We start from the raw sequence: 20,197 nt of genomic DNA, 5'->3' as shown, positions 1-20,197 counted from the left end.
CACTACCCATCCAGTAAAGTCGAAGGGACTGGCTGTTTGGTACAGCATCTGGCAGGAAGGTGTTGTCGAGCCTTTCTTTATTGACGACACTGTCACAGCTGTGTCATATGAAAATATGGTGGAGACTGAATTTTTTCATGAGCTGGAGAAAAACCACATGCAAAAAGATCTGTGCATATTCCAACACAACAGTGTGCCAGCTCGCTCTGCCGAGAGCATGCGTCAGGGGCTCAGTGAGGCCTTTCCTGACAGGTCAATGGGTCGAGGTTCGCCCTACATGTTGTGGCCAACATGGCGTTCACCTAATCTCACTTCGTGTGGCTTCTTTGTGTGGACTTTATAAAAGGCCAAGTGTACACCCGAGCAGCAATTGGTAGCACTGAAGAACTGAAAGACTGCATTGAACCAGCATTCACCTTAATTACTGACAGCGTACGTGCATCCGTGTTCAGCATTTACAAAGCATGGCTAAAGATGTGCATTGATGCAGGCAGAGGGCATTAGGAACCTCTGTCATTGAAGTGCCACCAAGTTTTTGCTTTTCCAACGTTGACCAACAAGAACGGTTCTCATCAGGACCAACAACATGACTCTCAGTACGAGTTCTGCAACCATAACCCGACCCGTAACCTTCTATAAGAAATATAATTGCACCACAAAAGCTTCGCACATGTTACTTATTTGTGGGATGACTAACTACCATATTCAGAAATGCATCTTGTAGCCCATGCTTGACTTGATTTAAATGATGCCTGGCATGAACATGCCCAGGATGCCAATTGCGTTTCTTTCGGCGCATTGACGACAGGCGTCATTTAAATCAAGTCAAGCATGAGCTTTAAGTTAAGACACATTTCTGAATATGGGGGGTAAATCATAATAGAAAACTATATAACAGAATACAGACGCTACTGACAGAAAAAAAAAAATAAGCTACACATCATCTCTCTTTTGCAACAAGCAGACAATACGAAAGCCATTGCAGCAAATATTTGCGCACAAAGGAAGTTTATTTGGATTAGAAATGCATTATTCGGTCCGTTTTGCAGCAAAGCAAGCGAGGTCATGCTGAGATTATAACAGAAAAATAAGCAGATGAAATGGCATCTTCCAATTGGCCGCTTGACGTTGCAACAGCTCCTTTTTGCTGCTGCTGACAGGTGGCGACATAAGTCTGCGCTAGGGCCATCCTTGCGGATGACATTTTTCGCATAGACAAAAGCAGTTTCTCATTCTTGTCTTAAAAAGCGTGCAAGTAATCGTGCCAAGTGTTATACCAAACAGTGTAGACACCAAAATAAGATTTTTCTTAGAAATTTGAATAAGAACAGTGCAGTGGCAAGCGTAAAATCTCTTTTCCGAACACTTTAAGTGAAATATGTATGTCCCTGTTGTAAGCTGTAGGGCTACTAGACAGCTAGGCCTAGCAGCTTCGTTGTTCGCTGCCAAACTTCCTGCTATTCGATGGCGAATTTTTCATTGAAAAGATTTGCCACTGTCAGCACTGGCGCTGACACCTCCTTTGTCATCCTTGTCGATAGCTTTGAAGCGGACAAAAAAATTTCAAGTGTCTAAGAAGCATTACATATAATGTCAGCTTTCTAAAGTCAGCTTTGCTGCAATACAGCAGCTTACACAATCAAGCATACGTAAAGTATTGGGGAGAAATACTAAGAGTGGAAAGGGGCCAGCCACTGCCACGGGATGTACTATGTGCTCCTTAATTATACATGCGTGTACTCACCGTCTGCCATACTGTGAGCGCCGAGAAGCTTAATAAATGTACTGGTAGGCCTTCAGAGTGGACGTGACTGTGGCAATTTGAGCCCTTGAGAGCTGTAAAAGGCATCCATTTGTATGATTCAATCGTTCATTATTGGGTCTGTATTGGTATACTATTCAGTATTCGCTCACCCCTATACAAGGGCGAGCACACTCGTTGCATTGCTGTATTGTTGGCACTTTCTGCAGCCAAAAGCAATCGTCGTAGGTCAGACAAATGTGCAATGCGGTTGACTGTCATGAGCTTATCATAAGCATTGTGCTGGTATGTGGGTGGACAGCTGACTGCCAGTGCAAGTGCCCACTTAGCACTAGTTTGCCTGGCTGCTTATAGGATGGACTTGCCACAGGGGAAACAGAAAAAAACTTTGTGTTGTCATAAAGCTCTCAACCTGGAGTGCTTGCATCTTGTTGATGCATGTCACTACTGCACAGCAGGTCATAGATCTGCCATAAGTTTTAGGATTTCACCTCATGATGATGCTTGCCAGACTATATTCAATGTTGTGTTGGAGAAGTGCAAGACATTAACAAGTGCATTAACAAGCTTGCTGTCTGGTACAGTACAACAAAGCTACTTTATCTTTTTAAATTGTTTTTAACAACCTTACTTTTTGCATTTTTATCATCCCTTTATTTCTGAAAAAATAATTGGCAGCTTTACTGTTGCAAAAGAAAGTTAAATTAAATTCTGGGGTTTTACATGCCAAAACCACAATATGATTATGAGGCATGCAGTAGTGGGAGACTCCAGATTAATTTTGACCACCTGGGGTTCTTTAACGTGCCCCCGCAAAAGAATGTAAGCTGCCATGGGAGGATCTAGTTGCAGTTAATTGCAACCATTTGTCCAGGCACTCCCAACATGTTCAAGGCTGCTCGTAAGAAGCATTTTAACTTCTGCATGTGCTTACTTAACTCTGCCTTTTGAAAATTTGTCTTTATTATATATCTTACATCATTAGCAACAACGAAACAAATTGCAGCAAAGCATTGTATATACAGTATACAGTGAAACCTCGTTAAACCGTAGTTGTCCGGAGCTCAGAAAAAGTATGTACTAAACGGTAGTACTGTTTAATCGAAATAGCATGAGATCGCCCACTTACCTGTCTAAAACGGAACTCGGAGAGAGTGCGATGAAAGGGGAAAAAACATGCAGTATTTATTCACTTCGCGTGACAAAAGTGTTATTTTCGTTTGACGCCGCCGCGGCCTAGCATGACGACAGCGGCCTCAAACTTACTGAAGCTGCCTGCCAGCTTCTCAGCCAGCCCCCTCTTCTCGGCAAACACTCGCACGGCAGATTCCTCATTGGCGTTACGTATTCTCCGTGCACGCGCGCAGTAGTGCTGCAGAAGTCCCGGGGCGCCTTTTTCATTGCCGGGTGCCGGAGTTTGGAATACTTTTCGTTTGGAATAGTTACGTTATCGCGCCCCTGTTCTCGTCGCGACAATTGCATTCATGAGGCTGACGTAACGTGCAGCTTCTGCCACTGTCTGGCCTGAATCGCCCGAGCTGTCGCTTTCTGTGTCGTCCTCATCACTGTTGCTAGTCGACACTTCGGCAACAACAGAGGCAACGATGGCGAAAAGTCGAACCTCGTAGCCGACATCTCTTCGCGGTCGCAGCAGCGCTGCCGAGCAACTTCTTCGCATTCCAAATGCCACACACTGTAGTCAACAGCAGATGCATGTCGCGGGCCAGCGCCGACTTCTTCGTGTCACGTTCGATAGCACGGATGATGTATAATTTTTCTTCTATGCTGAGCACCTGGCGTCTTTTTTATCCGCGCTTCGGCATGACGTGAGTCCTCGCTTGCACGACGCCAATGCTCTCTTGCACAATGCTCTCTGGCACGGCGTCGAAATGATGTTGATGTTGATGTGGCTTCACGCGCAAGCGCACAGGGCGCTTGGAGGCCGTTGTTCCGATCTTTGAGGCTTGTTGGCCTGCAGGGCCGCCCGATAGAGACGACGCACCGCCGTGTTTGCGCGCCGAAAAGTGGAAACGCTACGTTTTAACCGATGCGTACGCAATAAGCTGGTACGGTTTATGCGGATACAAAATACATTATGTTCAATGGCCGCTGAGTCGGGGAATCGACTTTACTACTTTTAAACCGAAACTACTGTTTAAGCGGGTATGGTTTAACAATGTTTTACTGTATTTCAAATTTTCCGTTTCATTGAGTTGACTATATCTATTAAAAAACGCAGATCTAAAAAATATTTCAGGTACGCACTTGAAAAAAAAAAAAAATTTTCAAAGCGATGCATACGGAAGACACTGGCACTTAGGTGTTATAGAAACTCGCTTGCTAATAATTTTTACTGGCAGCCAAAAGAGTACCTGCCACATGACAACATACTGATGCTGCCAGCAGCCATCAAAACAGCACTATTTTTATCACACATTGTTCGTGATAACCAATCTTGTGGCACATGTCAAATCAGAAGCATGTTAAAATCTCTGCAGTATGTTTTAGAGATGGTTACTTTTTTTAATGTTGGTGATTCTTAGGTGTAGCCTTGGCATGTACGATTGTAGGCATGTGGCTTGAAGGGGTCAATGTAGAGAACGAAATGAGAGCAGCATTCCGGGCAAGTTGGTAATCCATTGCTTAAATGATATTGCGCTATGTTACATAGCGCAATTACTAATTACTAACTTTGTTACATGAATTCGCACTTCACTTTCTTGTAAGCGCATGCGCGGTCTACGCTGCCTGCCATGTATAAAATCAACGCAGTGGCACAATAAACTTAGTTGAAAGTTTGCGCTTGGTGTGTCGTCTTCTCCCACGTCCGTCTTGTTTTTTTGTCGCGCAATATCATTTAAGCAGTAGAGAACGAAACTCAAGGGCACTGTCTTTAGGAAAGTAGCCATCTTGATGTACTTAGCTTAAACTAAACATTATTGGTTCAGCTCTTTTTCATAGATGATACAGTCGAACCCGGTTATATCGAACTTGAAAAAAAAAGAACGCCTATCAGTTTGATATAGAGCATAGTTCGATATAAGCCAGCTAAATAATTGGATGTCATAGAAGCACATACCATTTATAAAATCACTTTATTGATGAAACTAGCTTAGTTTCGCATGAAATAGTCCTGCATTTTCTTCTGCTTGGACAATTTTGCTTCTTGCGACACACGCACTTCGCCACATTGTCTAAAGAGTCTGAGCAGCTGAGGCCGCAACCTTCCGCATTCGCGCAGAAGCACCGGACTAGTGCGAGTGCACCAATCACTTCGGAGCGTGTGAGCAAAGGACCATCATTGCTTTCCTCATTGTGCCCACTTTCATTTGTGCTCGGTACGATGTTGGCAATGTAGTCTTCGTTTTCAAGCTCTCCCGTGGTCGCGACACCATCATCTGCGCTCACAAACTCTTCCACCGTTGATTCGTCAACAGCTTCCAGCAACGGCTTCATCGCATTCATCAGAATTGAGTCATCGCCGAGCACGCAGAAACCGGCACGTCTGAAGCAATTTCGGATGAACCACTTGTACACAGCCGTGCGTATGCGTCGGGCGCCATGGGCACTGGGTCGTGAGTTTGTCGCATTTAGCCCTAATCTCCCCCTTATTCTTCAAGATCGTGCTGAGAGTGCTCCGCGGAAACTTGAATGCTGCAGGGACATCCGACTTCTCACCACATTCGACCGGAGTTATGATTTCGAGCTTCACGATGAAAGGCAAATTCTGCCGCTTCATCACGCTAATGCTGCGGGAGAAGGCCCACAAGGCGCAAGCACAATGAGCCAGAAAAGCAGCAGGACAACTCGCACTTTTGCCATTTTGCACGACGAGGGCACAAGAGCCTCTGATTGGCTGTCTGAGCAAGCGCTGCGGGCAGGCCAGGATCATTTTTTGCTGGGGAGGTCGACGGCTCGTCCGAGCTAGCGCGGTCACGGTAAGGAGGGCGGTTGGATGGAGCTGCGCCGCCGGGTTTCCCCGCTACCGTGAGGGAAAGCCAACTTCGGGGGCACTTTTCCGCCGCTTGACGTTCGATATATCGGGAGTTGCTGTTATTTTTAATCGACATAAGCTTAATTTTTGCTATATATACTCATTGTAACTATACAGTGTCCACAAATTGTTCGATATATAGAATAATTCGATGTAAACGGGTTCGATATAGTTGAGTTTGACTGTATATGGTTCATGTAAGAATGCATGTAAGGCACCATTTTAGCAATTTTTTGCTAGCCCATGAGGCTCTCCAGATGTGTATTTGATGAAGGTACATTGCTTAAATTACATTTTCAGTTGTGTCAATTCACATTGACATACACGCTTGTATAACATATCATTTGCCTGCCCTCAGGTAGCCTTGGAGCAGAATGAGGCAGCACTGAGTGTGGCGCTGGTCAAGTTTGCATCTCAACCAGATGAGCAATATGTAGTAGTGGGCGCTGCCCGGGAGCTGTCCTTACAGCCTTGGCATGCACGTAGTGGTGGCCTGCTGCTCACATATCGGCTGAGCCATGCTGGTGAGACACGCCTGGAGCTCGTGCATGCCACGTCGGTGGAGGAAGCGCCAACAGCCCTGTGCCCTTTCCAGGGCCGCCTGCTGGCTGGGGTGGGGAAGTGCCTACGCTTATATGACTTGGGACGCAAGAAACTGCTCCGAAAGTGTGAAAACAAGGTAAGTACCTATTCAATCATTGGTCGCAGGTTGTGTATCTGTATTCCGTATTGAGTATGGTCCACTGGCAAGGTGACTGGTATAAGCACAATTTTTTATAATTTTAACAATGCTTACTAATATTACGTAATAAAAAAGGGGTTCTGTGTAGGCTCTATGTACTTGCCCTTTCAGTTCTTCATAAGTCTGTTTTCACACCACTGTAGGTTTGCTTTACTTTATGGTGTCTGCAGGGCCAAATTTGGGAAATCAGAATTGGGTGTCCCTAACGATCCTGTCCTGTAAGTGCACTGGAAGGCTTTTCAGTTTGCCATAGGTTCCCTCAGAAGTGCACTGACCTGTGTCAGTGCTGTTGCCACGGCTGGTACAAACTCTGAGACACTTTTCAAGCAGTTCTGAGTGTTCCTGTTTGCTCACAGGAAACCACTGTGCAAATTTAAAGCTGTATGTTGGACAAAAGTATAACAGTGACCATTTGCAGAAAGCTGTTCATAAACTGTGAAGCCTGCTAACAGGAAAAGCAAGAGATGATAATAAAATTCAAGTTTTGTAAATGGTGACACATTTATATGTTACTTTCAGTCATACAAATTGAGCATCTACTTAATGAGAAGGAAGATAGCCAACTACAAGATTCTCAGCAATTATGAGTAAGGACTGCATCCCTGTGTTGAGGTTCAGGTATCTGATGGAAAAGGAAATTAATGCATAGATGTAATGGCCTTATTATTGCCTTTGATTCACAATTGAAGGGAGTTTGTGACAGTCTTGTGTACTCTGGCAAGCATTTTAGCGGTGTGATATGTACTGGCAGATGAGATGGCCTGTGCATCCAGTCCATCTTCAATGTTGCTACTTTTGCTGCCACAAGCTCAGCCTGTTCATAGAGAAATTAACAAGTTTATTTTTAGCAGTCTTACATCCAGGTATTGCTATAATTATTGGGAGGGCGGGTTAGAAAAAAAAATAGAAACAGCTACAGTTACTCTGCCTATGGACAAATCTCTTAGTATATTGCGTGATCTGTTACTGTGATGCATGCCTGCACAGATGCTGGCCCGTGTAAGGGTGATCCCTGCACTATGATATGCCATTGATTTATGCTTGCATTGTGTCTGTGTGGCTGTATTCATAGTTAGCATTTTAATTGCTTATGTGTGTTGTGGGAAGTCGTTAATGTTATGTGTAGAGGCGTGCGAATATCAAACTTTTCGAATATGAATCAAATATGAATACTTAGCTTCAAATATCGAATTTAATAATGACATGCACATGCATTCATTATGAAGTTGGGTTAATTTGTTATGATGGAATATTGCAATCTGCATTGTCAATGTTAAAAAAGCTAGACTAGTAAGCTGTTATATTAAAGCATTGCGTATTTGGCTCATGTTAACTTGGAAAATTTAATAATACCCACTAGCTCTCCTCGCCAGCCTATGCCTTATTATACTGCATCAAATGCTCGTAAACTCGGAGGCATTTGACCCTGTACCAGTCGTCACTCATCGCACTTCTTGCCAAGCAGTATGCTCAGAATTGGGAATGGCGCTGCCAAAAAAAGAAAGGAAGAAAAAAATGTGCACCCTCGCTGTTTGCAAACCAGTGTCCTTTGCTGCTGAGAGGCTAGCTTTCCTGCAAAGTTTAAACGTTTAGTGGCTAAGTGTGCTTTACAGGCGAAATTTCGCTAGCAGCACAAAATTATAACAAAATTAAGCAGAAAATCGCCCCCATATTCTGATTTGATGGAAACAAGTGCTAAGAACCGTGTTTGCTCTCGCACAACCAGCAATACATTTGATATGATTCGAATATTCGTATCCAACCGAACATTCGAACATTTTCAAATATCTATTTTTCAAATCAAATATCAATATTAAAAATATAATATTCAATAATGTTTGAACTTTTCGAATATTTGCACACCCCTAGTTATGTGTGTGCAAATACACTTGCTTGTCTTTTATCATGGTGTCTCACTGAGGCTCAGCATGACGAATGGGGATTTGAGAGAGTGCTTTAAATGTGAGCAGCATATTAGAGCATACACAGAGTAGTTATTTTCAGAAAAGGGGGACGACTTTGCTCTGTACATAAGGAACTTTGTGAACATTCTCTTCATCATTGTTAGGCAGAAGCTGAGTTTTGATTATAGCAAGGCCTTTCTTATACAAGGCAACTTTAACCCTGACCTGGTCCACAAGCTGGCTTTAGGTTTAGAATGAGCCCACTCGCACCTCTTATGCCAACCAGCATGACACCAGGGTGTTTCACTACTCACAGAAGTCAAGCTAATAGTCAAGCCTCAATATAACCAGAGTCCTTCCATAAAGCACTCTGATATAACTAACACTGATATTACAAATTATCAGATATAATAGAAGTAACTCAAATATGTTTCTTGCCTGTATCGCTACGTAACAAATACATGCTTATCATGAGTATTCGATATACACTCGAACGTCGTTATAATGAAACAGAATGTAACAAAATAATGGGCATAATGAAGTAAATTAAATTCCCCTTGAAATTCCCATAGAGATCTATGTATTTAACACCTTGTTATAACGAAGTGAAATTGTCCTACTAATAGATATAACAAACTACATTCCTCTCCGAAACCCAAAAATACACGGCAGTTACGCACCGAGTATATCGCTTTCTGTGGGGTTCAGCACTCATTTGCTGCGACAGTTCAAAGCTCCCGCATTCCCGTGTTAAATACAGCATCAGGCACCATTGGTCTTTTTCACCGCCGCACGTAGCTGTGCACCAAGGAGGTTAAAGTTCTTCTTAAACCTCTTTGCTGTGCACTCATGCACAAGCAGCAGCTCCCTATCGCACTTCTCCACTGGCCTATCTCTCTTGCGCCTGCCTGGCTGCGCTAGCCACATGATGATGCACGGCACGGTGCGCAGGCAGGCGGAGTTGGGTATGGACTCCAAGATTTCACCAGAGCAATCTCAGGGGTGATGCGCAGGCCTATGCAAATCGCACCATGCTGCGCGGCTAGTGTGGTGGTGCAAAAGATTAATGCATTCACTTCTCTCTTTCTCTATGGCGTGTCATGCAAGCAGCCGCAGCTGGGCCTGGCCTTAGAGATCTCCCCAGCGCAATCTCGGAGGTCACGCCCAGGCCGTGCATTCACTTCGCCCTCTCCCTGCGGCACAGCGTATGGGTTGGCAGCTGGGCATGACCTCCAAGATCGAATTGGCATTGGTGCAATCTCGGAGGCCATGAGCCAGCTGAACCGGCCGACCTGATTCAGCGTGGAGAAGTTCACTTGCCTCCTCGATCACTCAGTGGAACGCTGTTTTGCTGCTCGACCGCGACAAGCCAAATAGAAAGTGGACGCAAAAGACCATCACAATGGAGCAGAAGGCAGCTGTCTAAAGGCTGTCGTGTCAGCTGCGAAGTTGCATGTTGCGCTTGCCGAAGATCCTTTTGTTGTTCTATTCAAATTTCATTGCATGCCTGGCCGTGTAGTAGTCCTGCGGGCCATCTTCCTATTTCCCTATTTACAGTTGTGCACCCAATTGGGCATATATTGTAGTACATGGCATTAATAAATATATCGAAGTAATGGATATATTCAACTTCGTTATAGTAAGGTTAGAGTGTAACGAAGTCATTTCCATGTCAGATGTGACTTTACAACAATGAGGTTCGATTGTATGTGCAATTTGTTTGTTTCTGACTGTGTTCATGTTCAACTCCTACACTAATTTTTAACACTTTTGCCTTCATATTCGGTATTCATTTTGTTTGATTCTAGCAAATGGAAGTTAATTAGAATTCTACCATGGTCAGGCTCCTGTGGCATAGCAATGAATGTGTGCAAGCGTGCTCTGTGATTTTACTGTACTCCATTGTACCTTTCATTTCAGTACATCCCCAGTGCCATAGTAACAATACAGAGCATGGGCAATCGTGTGGTGGTGGGAGATGTCCAAGAGAGCTTCTTCTTTCTTCGCTACAAACGCCAAGAAAATCAGTTGGTCATCTTTGCGGATGACGCGGTACCTCGTTGGATCACTGCGTCGTGCATGCTTGACTACGACACAGTTGCTGGTGCTGACAAGTTTGGGAATGTTTCCATTGTAAGTTGCTCCACCTTGCTGTTTTTGAAACAAACGGTTTGAGAATAAACCTTACAGTGACAGTATTTGCATCCCCTAGATACGTCTGCCAAACAGTATAAGTGATGAAGTGGATGAAGATCCAACAGGAATCAAATCACTTTGGGACCGTGGCTGGCTAGGAGGCTCATCTCAAAAGGTGTGGTGTACATGACATTCGCTAGTGCTCTCTGCTCTGCATCATTGGTAGGCAGCATTAATGCTCTTAAAAAGCTCTAATTTGCTAACATGACTTCCAACAGATTTGCGTTGAAGGTACTCCATGGGCTGTTTACGTAACAGCTTTTTTCAGCTAATGCAGGACAAGTTATGTTTAAAAAAGGGGGCTTTGAGGTGCTATGGTGTTTGGTTACAGTCGTCTTGCATTTGTATCGCATTTGAAAACATATTTTCAGTAATTTACAGCTATGTTATGTTATGATGCAATGTTATGGTGCAAAACTAAAAAAAAATGAAGGTGCAGTGCCATCTTGTTAATTATAGTCCACTTAATTAGAACTTCCAGTTTATTTCAACTGATACTATGGCCCTGTCAAAATTATGTACAGTGCTCACATAATGAAACACGTCAATTTAGGGCTAAGTAATGTGCATACTATCGTTTCCACCGGCTGCAGTTCGTGTCACATCGACATAATTTTGGCGCGTACACTTACATCGGAGTCCTCGTCACCTTCGGTGACCAAATTCCTTGCGCCATGACATGGTGCTCTCGTGTACTTTGCACATATGCAGGGTTATACTAAATGCTCAGTGTCGCGTTTTATTCTGTGAGCACTGTACACTTCAATGTGAGAAAATGGCTGGTAATATGAATGCGCAAGCATTTGCAATTGCTAATTCAAATATACTGTGCTGCCGACCATGCTCTCAGCAGTGTGACAACTCGCTTGGCGGCACTTCTGACCCCGTAGTGTGGCCGCGTGTCAGCTGCTGCTCCTATCTGTTGTTGCAAATACCTTATTTTGGCACATATAATCCACACCGATTTTCTTTTTTCGATTTAGTTTCTTTAGTTTTGCCTTGAGGGGCTGGCTTTACAGCAGCAAAAATTTTGCCTGGAAATGCGTTGTTCCTGTACATTTTAAACATTTTTATACCTGCTTTATACATTTTTTTTTATTTCATCTGATGCGGAAGTCTCTTGTAAACAAAGTAAACTAGGCATTTTGTAAATGCGATGTCTGTAGCAGAATTTAGAGCCATTTTCTAACAGCGTGGAACACGCTGAACAGAGCAGGAAAATGCACTGCAGAACACCAGGTGCTGGGGAGCGCTGCACAGGTGGAAGCGAAGGGGTTAAAGAACTTTTATTAGCCTTTCATTTAAGAGATATTCATTAACTGAAGTTTAGCAGAAAAGTGTTACCAACATTTGGAAGCTGTTCTTGGAAGCATGGCATGAAATTACATGAATTCAGGTTTGTTTTTCTTTCTTGTTTCAGGCTGAGGTCATATCCAACTTCCATATTGGGGAAACTGTATTGTCGCTTCAGAAAGCAACATTGATCCCCGGTGGCTCAGAATCACTTGTGTATGTAACACTGTCAGGCACCATTGGAGTTCTTGTGCCATTCACAGCACATGAGGTAAAGTGTAATATACATTTTATGAGTACAGCTGGCTATAGGATTTCAATTGCCTCAATGCTAGGTACATTTAGGCTAACAATTTGCTGGAACAGATGCAGTTAACAACCGATAATTCGAACTCCACAGGGAACGTAAACAAATATGAACTATCGAATGTCCGAAAAAAAAAATACGAATGTATCATAAAAAAGATAACTTTATTTACGTTTTAAGGCCACTGTGCACGGAATAAGTGGTCAATGCGTTGCTGCACTCACTTCCACTTATGTGCAACGAAGTCCGCCTATATTTCTGCCAGTTTTTAGTTTTGCTGTACGCCGATGCAAGGAATGTAAAGGCTTGATTCATATCAACATGTGGAAGGCTCTGGAGCACACGGCACCTCATCATCCGAGTCGCAGTCACTGTTTGACGGTGGAAGAACTTGCTCAGTTATTCATCATTGTTCAGTTTCACATGACGAAACCACCCTGTCGACGTCTGCAATGTCTTCAAATCTAACGGCAGCAGGAATCGGCACACCGCAGCCTAGCAGGTCATCAACAATGTCCGCATTTGAGCTCGTTGTGGTAGGCGGCAGTTCAGCCTCTTCAGTTGCAAAGTCGGGCTCATTTGGACTGCGAGGCCACCGTTGGTGCCATTTCACTTGGCCTATCTATAACTTTACGAGAAAGACTTCTTGAAGCAGCAGAGTGCTGTCTGGAATTCAAACTAAAGAAGCACAGCATGGCAGAATGCTACCCGCAAGGCAAACTCAACAAATAGAATGGCGATAGCAGTCTATGCGCGGGGTTGCTGGAAAAGGATGTGATGATCGCAATGTTGGTGCGACCTCACAATTCAAGCAAAGCCTCCAAGATTGGCAGTTGCAGTAAATCTCAGAGGCGCAGAGCAGCGACCGAGGTAAGGCCTCAGAGATTACCATCTAGTGTGTAATCTCTGAGGCCGTACTTAATGTCTCGCTTGGGGTTGCCATAGGAGATAATGGTGGCAGAGTTGACGTGCGCTACAGCCACGAACAGAGTCTGGATAATCGAACATAGAACTGGCAGCTGTCTGAAATATTGGTAGTCTTTACACATTAAGTCTATGGGGCCATTGGCATTGCTGCGAAGCTGTCCAAATTACCGAGCACGTCTGGATTATCGGTGTCCGATTTATCGGTTGATGACTGTATACCCTGTGGTAGTCTACATAAGGGTATAAATGAAAGAAGGTGTCATCAAGAATCTTGTGGATCTGTCCCTAGGCACTAGGTGTGCCACCAAGTGTCATAATTTCACTGTTATTTATAATGATGCATAGTGCTGTCCAGAACTCGAGAATTACACCAGAGAGTTGTAATATGGACTTATGCAGGCCATGTCATAAGCATGCAAACAAAACTGTTCAGCTACATCATCCATGCATGACAAAACACGCCATAACTGTGTGGTTCTCTGCGCTCTTATTGTGCATTCACATAGTAGTAAAGCCTCGATATAACAAACTTCAACATAACAAAATTCCTGATATAGTGAAGTAATTAACTTTTTATAATTTCTTGTCCATAGAACATTGTGTATTTTGAACCTGAGTATAACAAAGTGTGTTTATACATGATTTCAAAATAACAAAACTTCTATAGCCCGCTAGTAGCTGCACATGGCTGTCAGTGCGGCTGAGAGCATATGTGGCCCGCATGCCATGTCTTGAAGGTAATCTGCAGCTGCTGCATTGCGTGGCTGGGCGGCAATGGCCATGGCTTCATGTGCGTTGTCTTCTCCCCCTGTTTAGTGCTGGAGTTCATGTAGTCTGAAGTTTCGGAGGCACATTGAAGCGAGAGGCAGACAAACATTCGCTCCCCTCTGCCTGCACTCTTCATGAGTGCGTCGTCCCAGAGTGGGTGACACCATCTGCCACGGTGGCAGAGTAGATGCGAAGACTTCGCAGGCTTCGCTTCGTACCGCCAATGTAATACTTAATATTGTCCACACTGCACAACTTTGGTTACTGGCTCTCAAATTCCACAAAATGAATCTTTTTCTCATTGAAATTAATTTTTTCCGATTGCCAGATAATCCGAAAAGTTTACAGCCCCTTCTATGTAAAAAAATTTGTTGTCCACTGTACTTATTTGCATAAAATGTAAAATTTCAATATAATGAAATTTCGTTTTAACGAAGTAAGGTGGTGATTTTACTGACTGTTACATTGAGGTTTAACTATACTACCATACCTGCTACCGATGCACCTGTGGAGTTCATGCATTTGCTGCCACTAATTTTGGTGCTACAGTTTTTTGTAGTTTTGTTTGCTAGTTCAACAGGCAACCTGCCTTACTCAAGACTTCCCTGCCTTACCCAGGGGGGACATGGTGTATAGAGCTATCTTACTTCTTATTAGAGCAAATTCAATTAAAAGACACTGTCTTATTCAGCTTTCTGAGCTTATTACAAGAATTCAATTATTTTTATGGAGTAAATAATTATACAAATAATTAAAAATTCATTACCATTGTTTGTGGAGACAATAGGTAAAATATATTTGGCAGAAAGCAATAATAATGCACGAGTGGACAGAATGTTTAATAAGAAGTGAAGTGCTGCAGCTGTTTTCAAATCCAACAATTGGCAATTTAGCAGCTCATTAAAGTTCACTGTTTACAGTATGGCTACTAGGGAACAAAAGCAAATAAAAAAAATTGAGGGGAAAAAAAAGGAATCTGCTTGCAGCACTTCAGCTTTATTCATTTAGCTTCGCATAGCAAAAAAAAAAAAAAAAAAATATATATATATATATATATATATATATATATATATATATATATATATATATATATATATATATATATATATATATATATTACAGCTGTAGCTGTCCTAGATCTTGAGATATTGTTGTCACAGACAAGTTGGCTTAGCGAAAAGTTTTTGAGAATATTGAGAAAAACACAAGACAACTCGATTTACTCAGGAATGTATTAAAGTATTTATATGTTACCTGTTCTAACAAGCTAGTATGCTCCTGGCACATGCCCCGGTGCTGTGTGAAACGTTTATTATCGCAATAAAAAAAAAATAATTTAAAAAACACAAAAATCACGTGTTGCATGCCGATTACCGGCGCTCCGCATTTCGTGTACAGTGAGATTGTTCATAAGGAACGGGGTGCACGTTTGACCGCTGCTCACGCAGCAAACTCCCTGCCGACGTGGCATCACCACAGATTACACATGAGATGACTATCTTTATGGCGAGATCGAAATCATGTTCATCTGTGCCCGCTGCTGCACCTCAACTTACACTTTATACGAGACAGCAGATCATTTATAGAATTGAGGCTTATGATAACAAAGTGCATCTCCACCGCATCAGAGTCGGCCGCGGCGGCATCAGTGTAAGCAAGAAAATCTGATTTTCGCTTGGTAGCTGGCGTTCAAGCAGTCTTAAAGCTTCTCTTGAGCCTTCTTCACCTTCTTCAAATCATAGGGCTTCAGTAGTCTGGCTTCTGTTGGCTAAATTTATGGTTTGTAGCAAACTGAATTTGACATTGTTTCTTGCCGAGCTTCGCACGCCGGAGCGACCTAGCAGACGACGGTGAAAATCTGCCAATTGCATGGCATTCTTACAGTCACGTGTCTCAGTCAACGCACCAGGGCAATTTTTTCGCGGGTTTTTTCTTTATAGCCATTCAGCACACAGAGTAGTGTTGGTGCGAAAACTAAACAAGAGGAGTGGCTATTTCAAGCAAGACAGAGATGGCTGCGACAGGAAACATAGAACGGCAACTGCGTGCCACAGAAAAAGGCCCTTTTTTGTGCGTTCATCAGTAAAAGTACAACTCGCCGACTTTATATAAAACACCATTGCAACTAAAATATTGGGCTAATATGCATGAAAATTTCTGAGCTAATGCATCAGACACTGTAGAATCCAAAGATGTTTATAAAAAAGTGGGTTTTTTTTCCCCACGTTTTTTCTGGCTCTAAGACTCCTGTCCCCCCTTCAATTACCTAGTGTTGAGCAGTGCAACACATTATGTGGAACCTCAGGAACTTAGCAATATTTCTGATGCAGCTCAGGAACAGCTGCAGATGACTCACGATGCTTGTCAATGACACTTTGTCTCTATTAATCCCTGTGCAATTTCCTCTGTAGTGTAAACCTGTTCCAGCAGATGGCCCCAGAGCTTCAACTTCTGGGCTCAGGGCCAGCCTGCCAGCTGAGTCTTTTAGAGACAGACGTCAGGCAGACAGCAACGCCTTCCCTATGATGAAGCACCAACTGCCCTTGGCTGGGTAGCGTAATTGACCAAGGCAGATCCTGTCTCACGCCATGGGCATGTGTGCCCCTTGTTCTGCCTTTATGAGAAACTCTGCTTTGTGGGAACAGTTGGCAATAGAGGAGGCCAAGGCGAGGCAGCCAGCCAGCTGAGTGCTTCACATTAAAACAATGAGGTGCATAAGGCTAGGCATTGATACCTGCACTGGGGTCTGCTGAAGAGAACAGATCAATTGACGGGGAATGAGAAAAGCATACATTCCACTTAACGGTGCCCTTGCATCTATGGTGTCAGTGCCATCCTCATTGCACAGTGCAACAAAATAACCAGAATGACTGCCCCTGGAAAACAATTTATGGAACACAAAGGTGGAAACTTTTCTCCCAGATAGCAAAAAGAAAGTGAGTGCATAGATATGGCAAGAGGAGGTCGTGAACAGAGGCTCACACCTTTATTGGCTAATTGGGCTTACTTATGTCTCCTTATTTCTATGTGCTCTTTCATGCCCTGCTTCCCTTTGTTGCACTGCCTGAGTTTAGGATGCTTGTTGTTGCAAGCAAAGCCAACACTGCTGAGTGTAGCTAGCTTACACATGCATTGGCACAGCCAGTTGCATTGGCAAATGGTGCTAAGGCAAAGCTCTCGTCCAGAGGCATGTGCTGTGTTGTTGGAATGTCAGATTGCTGTAAGGTGAGAGATATATAAATGAGCAATAATTTCTTTTTTTTTCACAAGATTTTTCGTGAGGTTCTATATAGGCTGCAGTTGGACTGTGTTGAGATCAGTTCTACAGGACCACACTTTGCTAGGTAGAGTTGTTCAGAAGTGTTTTTTGTAAGGGTGTACGAATATTTGAATATGAATATTCGGTTGGATACGAATATACAAATCAAATTGCATATAGTTCTGGCTGTGCGGAAGCAAACACGGTTCTTAGCATTTGTTTCTATCTAATCTAAGAATATTGGGGCGATTTTGTGCTGAATTTTGTGATGCTAGCGAAATTTCTCCTTTAAAGCACAGTTAGCCACTAAATGTCTAAACTTTGCGGGGAAGCCAGCCTCTCAGTAGCAAGGTGCACGGTTTTGCAGACGGCAAGGGTGCACTTTTTTTTTTAACTGCCTCTTTTAAGTTTGAGCTTATTGCTTGACAGCAAGTGCGCTGAGTGACGTCTGGCGCAGGGTCAGATGCTTCAGAGTTTACGGGCATTTGATGCGGTATGATAAGGCACAGGCTGGCGAGGACAGCTGGTGGGAATTGACCACTTGCAGAAGTGCTAGAAGGCGTGTCGTGAGCTCCATCTCCATGGTTGGAAAGCAAACTGCGCAGCTCGGGCAGCCTTCGGTGGTGTTATGTGCCCCACCAGCGTGACATGCCGGCCAATTGTGTTGTTTTCGTTTGCACGAGCTATTATTATGGAAATGGAAATAGCAATTTTTTCAGATTTTCATCTGCGAAGGTTAATGCGGAGAGAAGTTTGTGGACGGCAGCACTGAAGCGGTTGAACCCGGATGGCACGCCGTGGCAGCCAACAGTGCATTCTAGGATCTGTGGTCAATGCAGGCAACTTCCATTCCCTTGTCATCTCCTGCCAGTTCAGAAACGCTGAGCAGAAGGCCAGCAATGTGCTGGCAGGTCTCGCTGAGGCTGCAAAATATAAAGAATGCAGTATTTCTTTGCGCTCGTCACTGAGTCAATCTGAGCATATGCGAGTACGATTAATTGCAATGTGAAACGGCGCAAACAGATACGGCCAGTCTATGTACTAGTATCGTGTCATTTGTGAGTCCGCGCTCGTCTTCTTTTCTTCCGTACCATGCCAGATAAGTTGCGCTCTCTTCCACCATGACTTCGAACCAACTCGCCCAACTATCTGCCTTGATATGAGAATTCGTGAGTGAGTGGGAGTGCACTGGCCTGCAGACACATGCGCTGCCCGTATTTAAGCTAATGTAACGTATAAAATAGGTTAGCATACTCTTTGAGGCCTTAGCACTCGCAAAAACACCCTGAATAACCTGCCGCATACATGTAGCGCATGCAAAATTTGGGACACGGTTTGGTGCGCTACAAGCATGCAACACAGCAGTTTGGCGAAACAGCACGAGACGAATGCCAAATTTGCAAGCTAGCACGTGTGAGAGAGAGAGAGAGAAAAATTTATTCGGACCATCGAGGTGGTTGCTCTTGAGGTCGAGTGGGTGGTGTCCTCATTCCAGGACTCCACTGGCCATGGCTGCTCGACGTACTTGCTGGACGAGAGCTTCTTGTCCCGCCAGGGTATCGCCGGTCAGCTGTACCTCCCACCGCTCAAATGTACATCTACTGTTCCATGCAACAACTAAGAGTTCGGGGAATGTGACAGACATAAAGTACTCGCCCGGCCACACATTGACAGTGCACTCCGGCAATGTCGCCAATGGCTTTCGGGAACCATGCTGTAACCACGTAGATGCCCGACTTCATGGTTGGCGTGCATGTAGCTCGTATGGGGCCAATCCAGTGCTGGGTCCGCTGTGTTTACGTTAAGTATTATGTTTTTAACTTAACCTTCTTTTAAAGCCCATCCGCAGTGTGCCTGACGAACGAACGAAGTGTTGGCATGCAGATAACCCCATGCATTCTCGCTCATTATCTAGCACTCTGAGAAGCCAGTTGTACATCCCGTTTGCAAAAATGGCAAGGGAATGAAGTCCACTTCAATCATATTTAAGGCAGCTCATATGCAACAACCAAAGGACGTCGACGCTTTTACAAAATGTGAAAGAAGCTCTGCAAACACAAAGTCGCCACTCGATGCCGCCGTACCAAAGCAAGGCTGGAGCCCGGATGTTTTCCAACCAAGCGGCGAGGCGCAAGCTTTCGGTTTTTCGCGCTAGCTGGGCGTCTGACTCCTGCAAGTGGTCAACTACTGTATTTTCCAAGTTAACATGAGCCAATGCTTACTGGTCCAGTTCTTTAACATTGACAATGCAATTGCAATGTTCCAACATAACAAATTAACCCAGCTTGCTAATAAATACATGTGCATGTCATTATTCAATCCGATATTTGAAGCTAAGTATTCGTATTCGATTCATATTCGAAAATGTTTAGATTTGCAAACCCCTAGTCTTTTGGTAAAGTAGGCTTTGTAATGGGGATGGTGCACTGCCATTAGTACTGTAGTCATTGCAGTGATTGGTACTTTGCATATATCCCACCTCGTTCTGTTCAGCTGCTTGTTGCAGCATGAATGTCGGCAAGTTTGTGCAAAAGATTGATGTCAGTTTGTTATTATGCTTCCTTTTCTAGGACCATGATTTCTTCCAACATTTGGAGATGCACATGCGATCCGAAAACCCACCATTGTGTGGCAGAGACCACCTTTCATTCAGATCATCCTACTTTCCAGTCAAGGTGAGAGTAATTATTAGTAATCATTAGTGTGTAAGAAACTTATAAGTTGTTCATTAATGTGTCTCATGTGTTGGATTTCATTTTCAGAACGTTATTGATGGAGACCTATGTGAACAGTTTAACTCTCTTGATCCATCTAAGCAAAAGAGCATCGCAGAGGAGCTTGACAGGAATCCAAGCGAAGTATGATTAATATTTAAGCTTTCTCTGTTTTGCATGGCATAAATTTATATTCCTTTTTGCATAGGTTTCCAAGAAGTTGGAAGACATTCGGACACGATATGCATTTTGAGCTGCTTCTGGTTGGAAATTCATTTGCATGGTTTGCCACAAATCTTCATACTGTAAATAAATGCACGAAAAAAAACTT

The 20,197-nt window shown here is 43.6% G+C and overlaps 1 protein-coding gene across 1 annotated transcript in view; it reads left to right on the top strand.

The window, feature by feature from the left end:
- Sf3b3 (splicing factor 3b subunit 3) overlaps positions 1-20,197 on the top strand; it is an 82,388-nt gene extending 62,191 nt beyond the window's left edge. The window contains exons 20-26 of the mRNA XM_075672672.1: positions 6,115-6,435; positions 10,323-10,535; positions 10,615-10,713; positions 12,019-12,162; positions 19,723-19,827; positions 19,915-20,010; positions 20,075-20,197. Coding sequence (XP_075528787.1) covers positions 6,115-6,435; positions 10,323-10,535; positions 10,615-10,713; positions 12,019-12,162; positions 19,723-19,827; positions 19,915-20,010; positions 20,075-20,119 — 1,023 coding nt within the window. The 3' untranslated portion in view covers positions 20,120-20,197. The remainder of the gene's footprint in view (positions 1-6,114; positions 6,436-10,322; positions 10,536-10,614; positions 10,714-12,018; positions 12,163-19,722; positions 19,828-19,914; positions 20,011-20,074) is intronic.

This window comes from Dermacentor variabilis, chromosome 1, assembly GCF_050947875.1.
Source record: "Dermacentor variabilis isolate Ectoservices chromosome 1, ASM5094787v1, whole genome shotgun sequence".
In the NCBI taxonomy this organism is placed as follows: Eukaryota; Metazoa; Arthropoda; class Arachnida; order Ixodida; family Ixodidae; genus Dermacentor; species Dermacentor variabilis.
The sequence above is the reverse complement of the archived record's forward strand: the minus strand, read 5'-3'. Positions and strand labels throughout refer to the sequence as shown.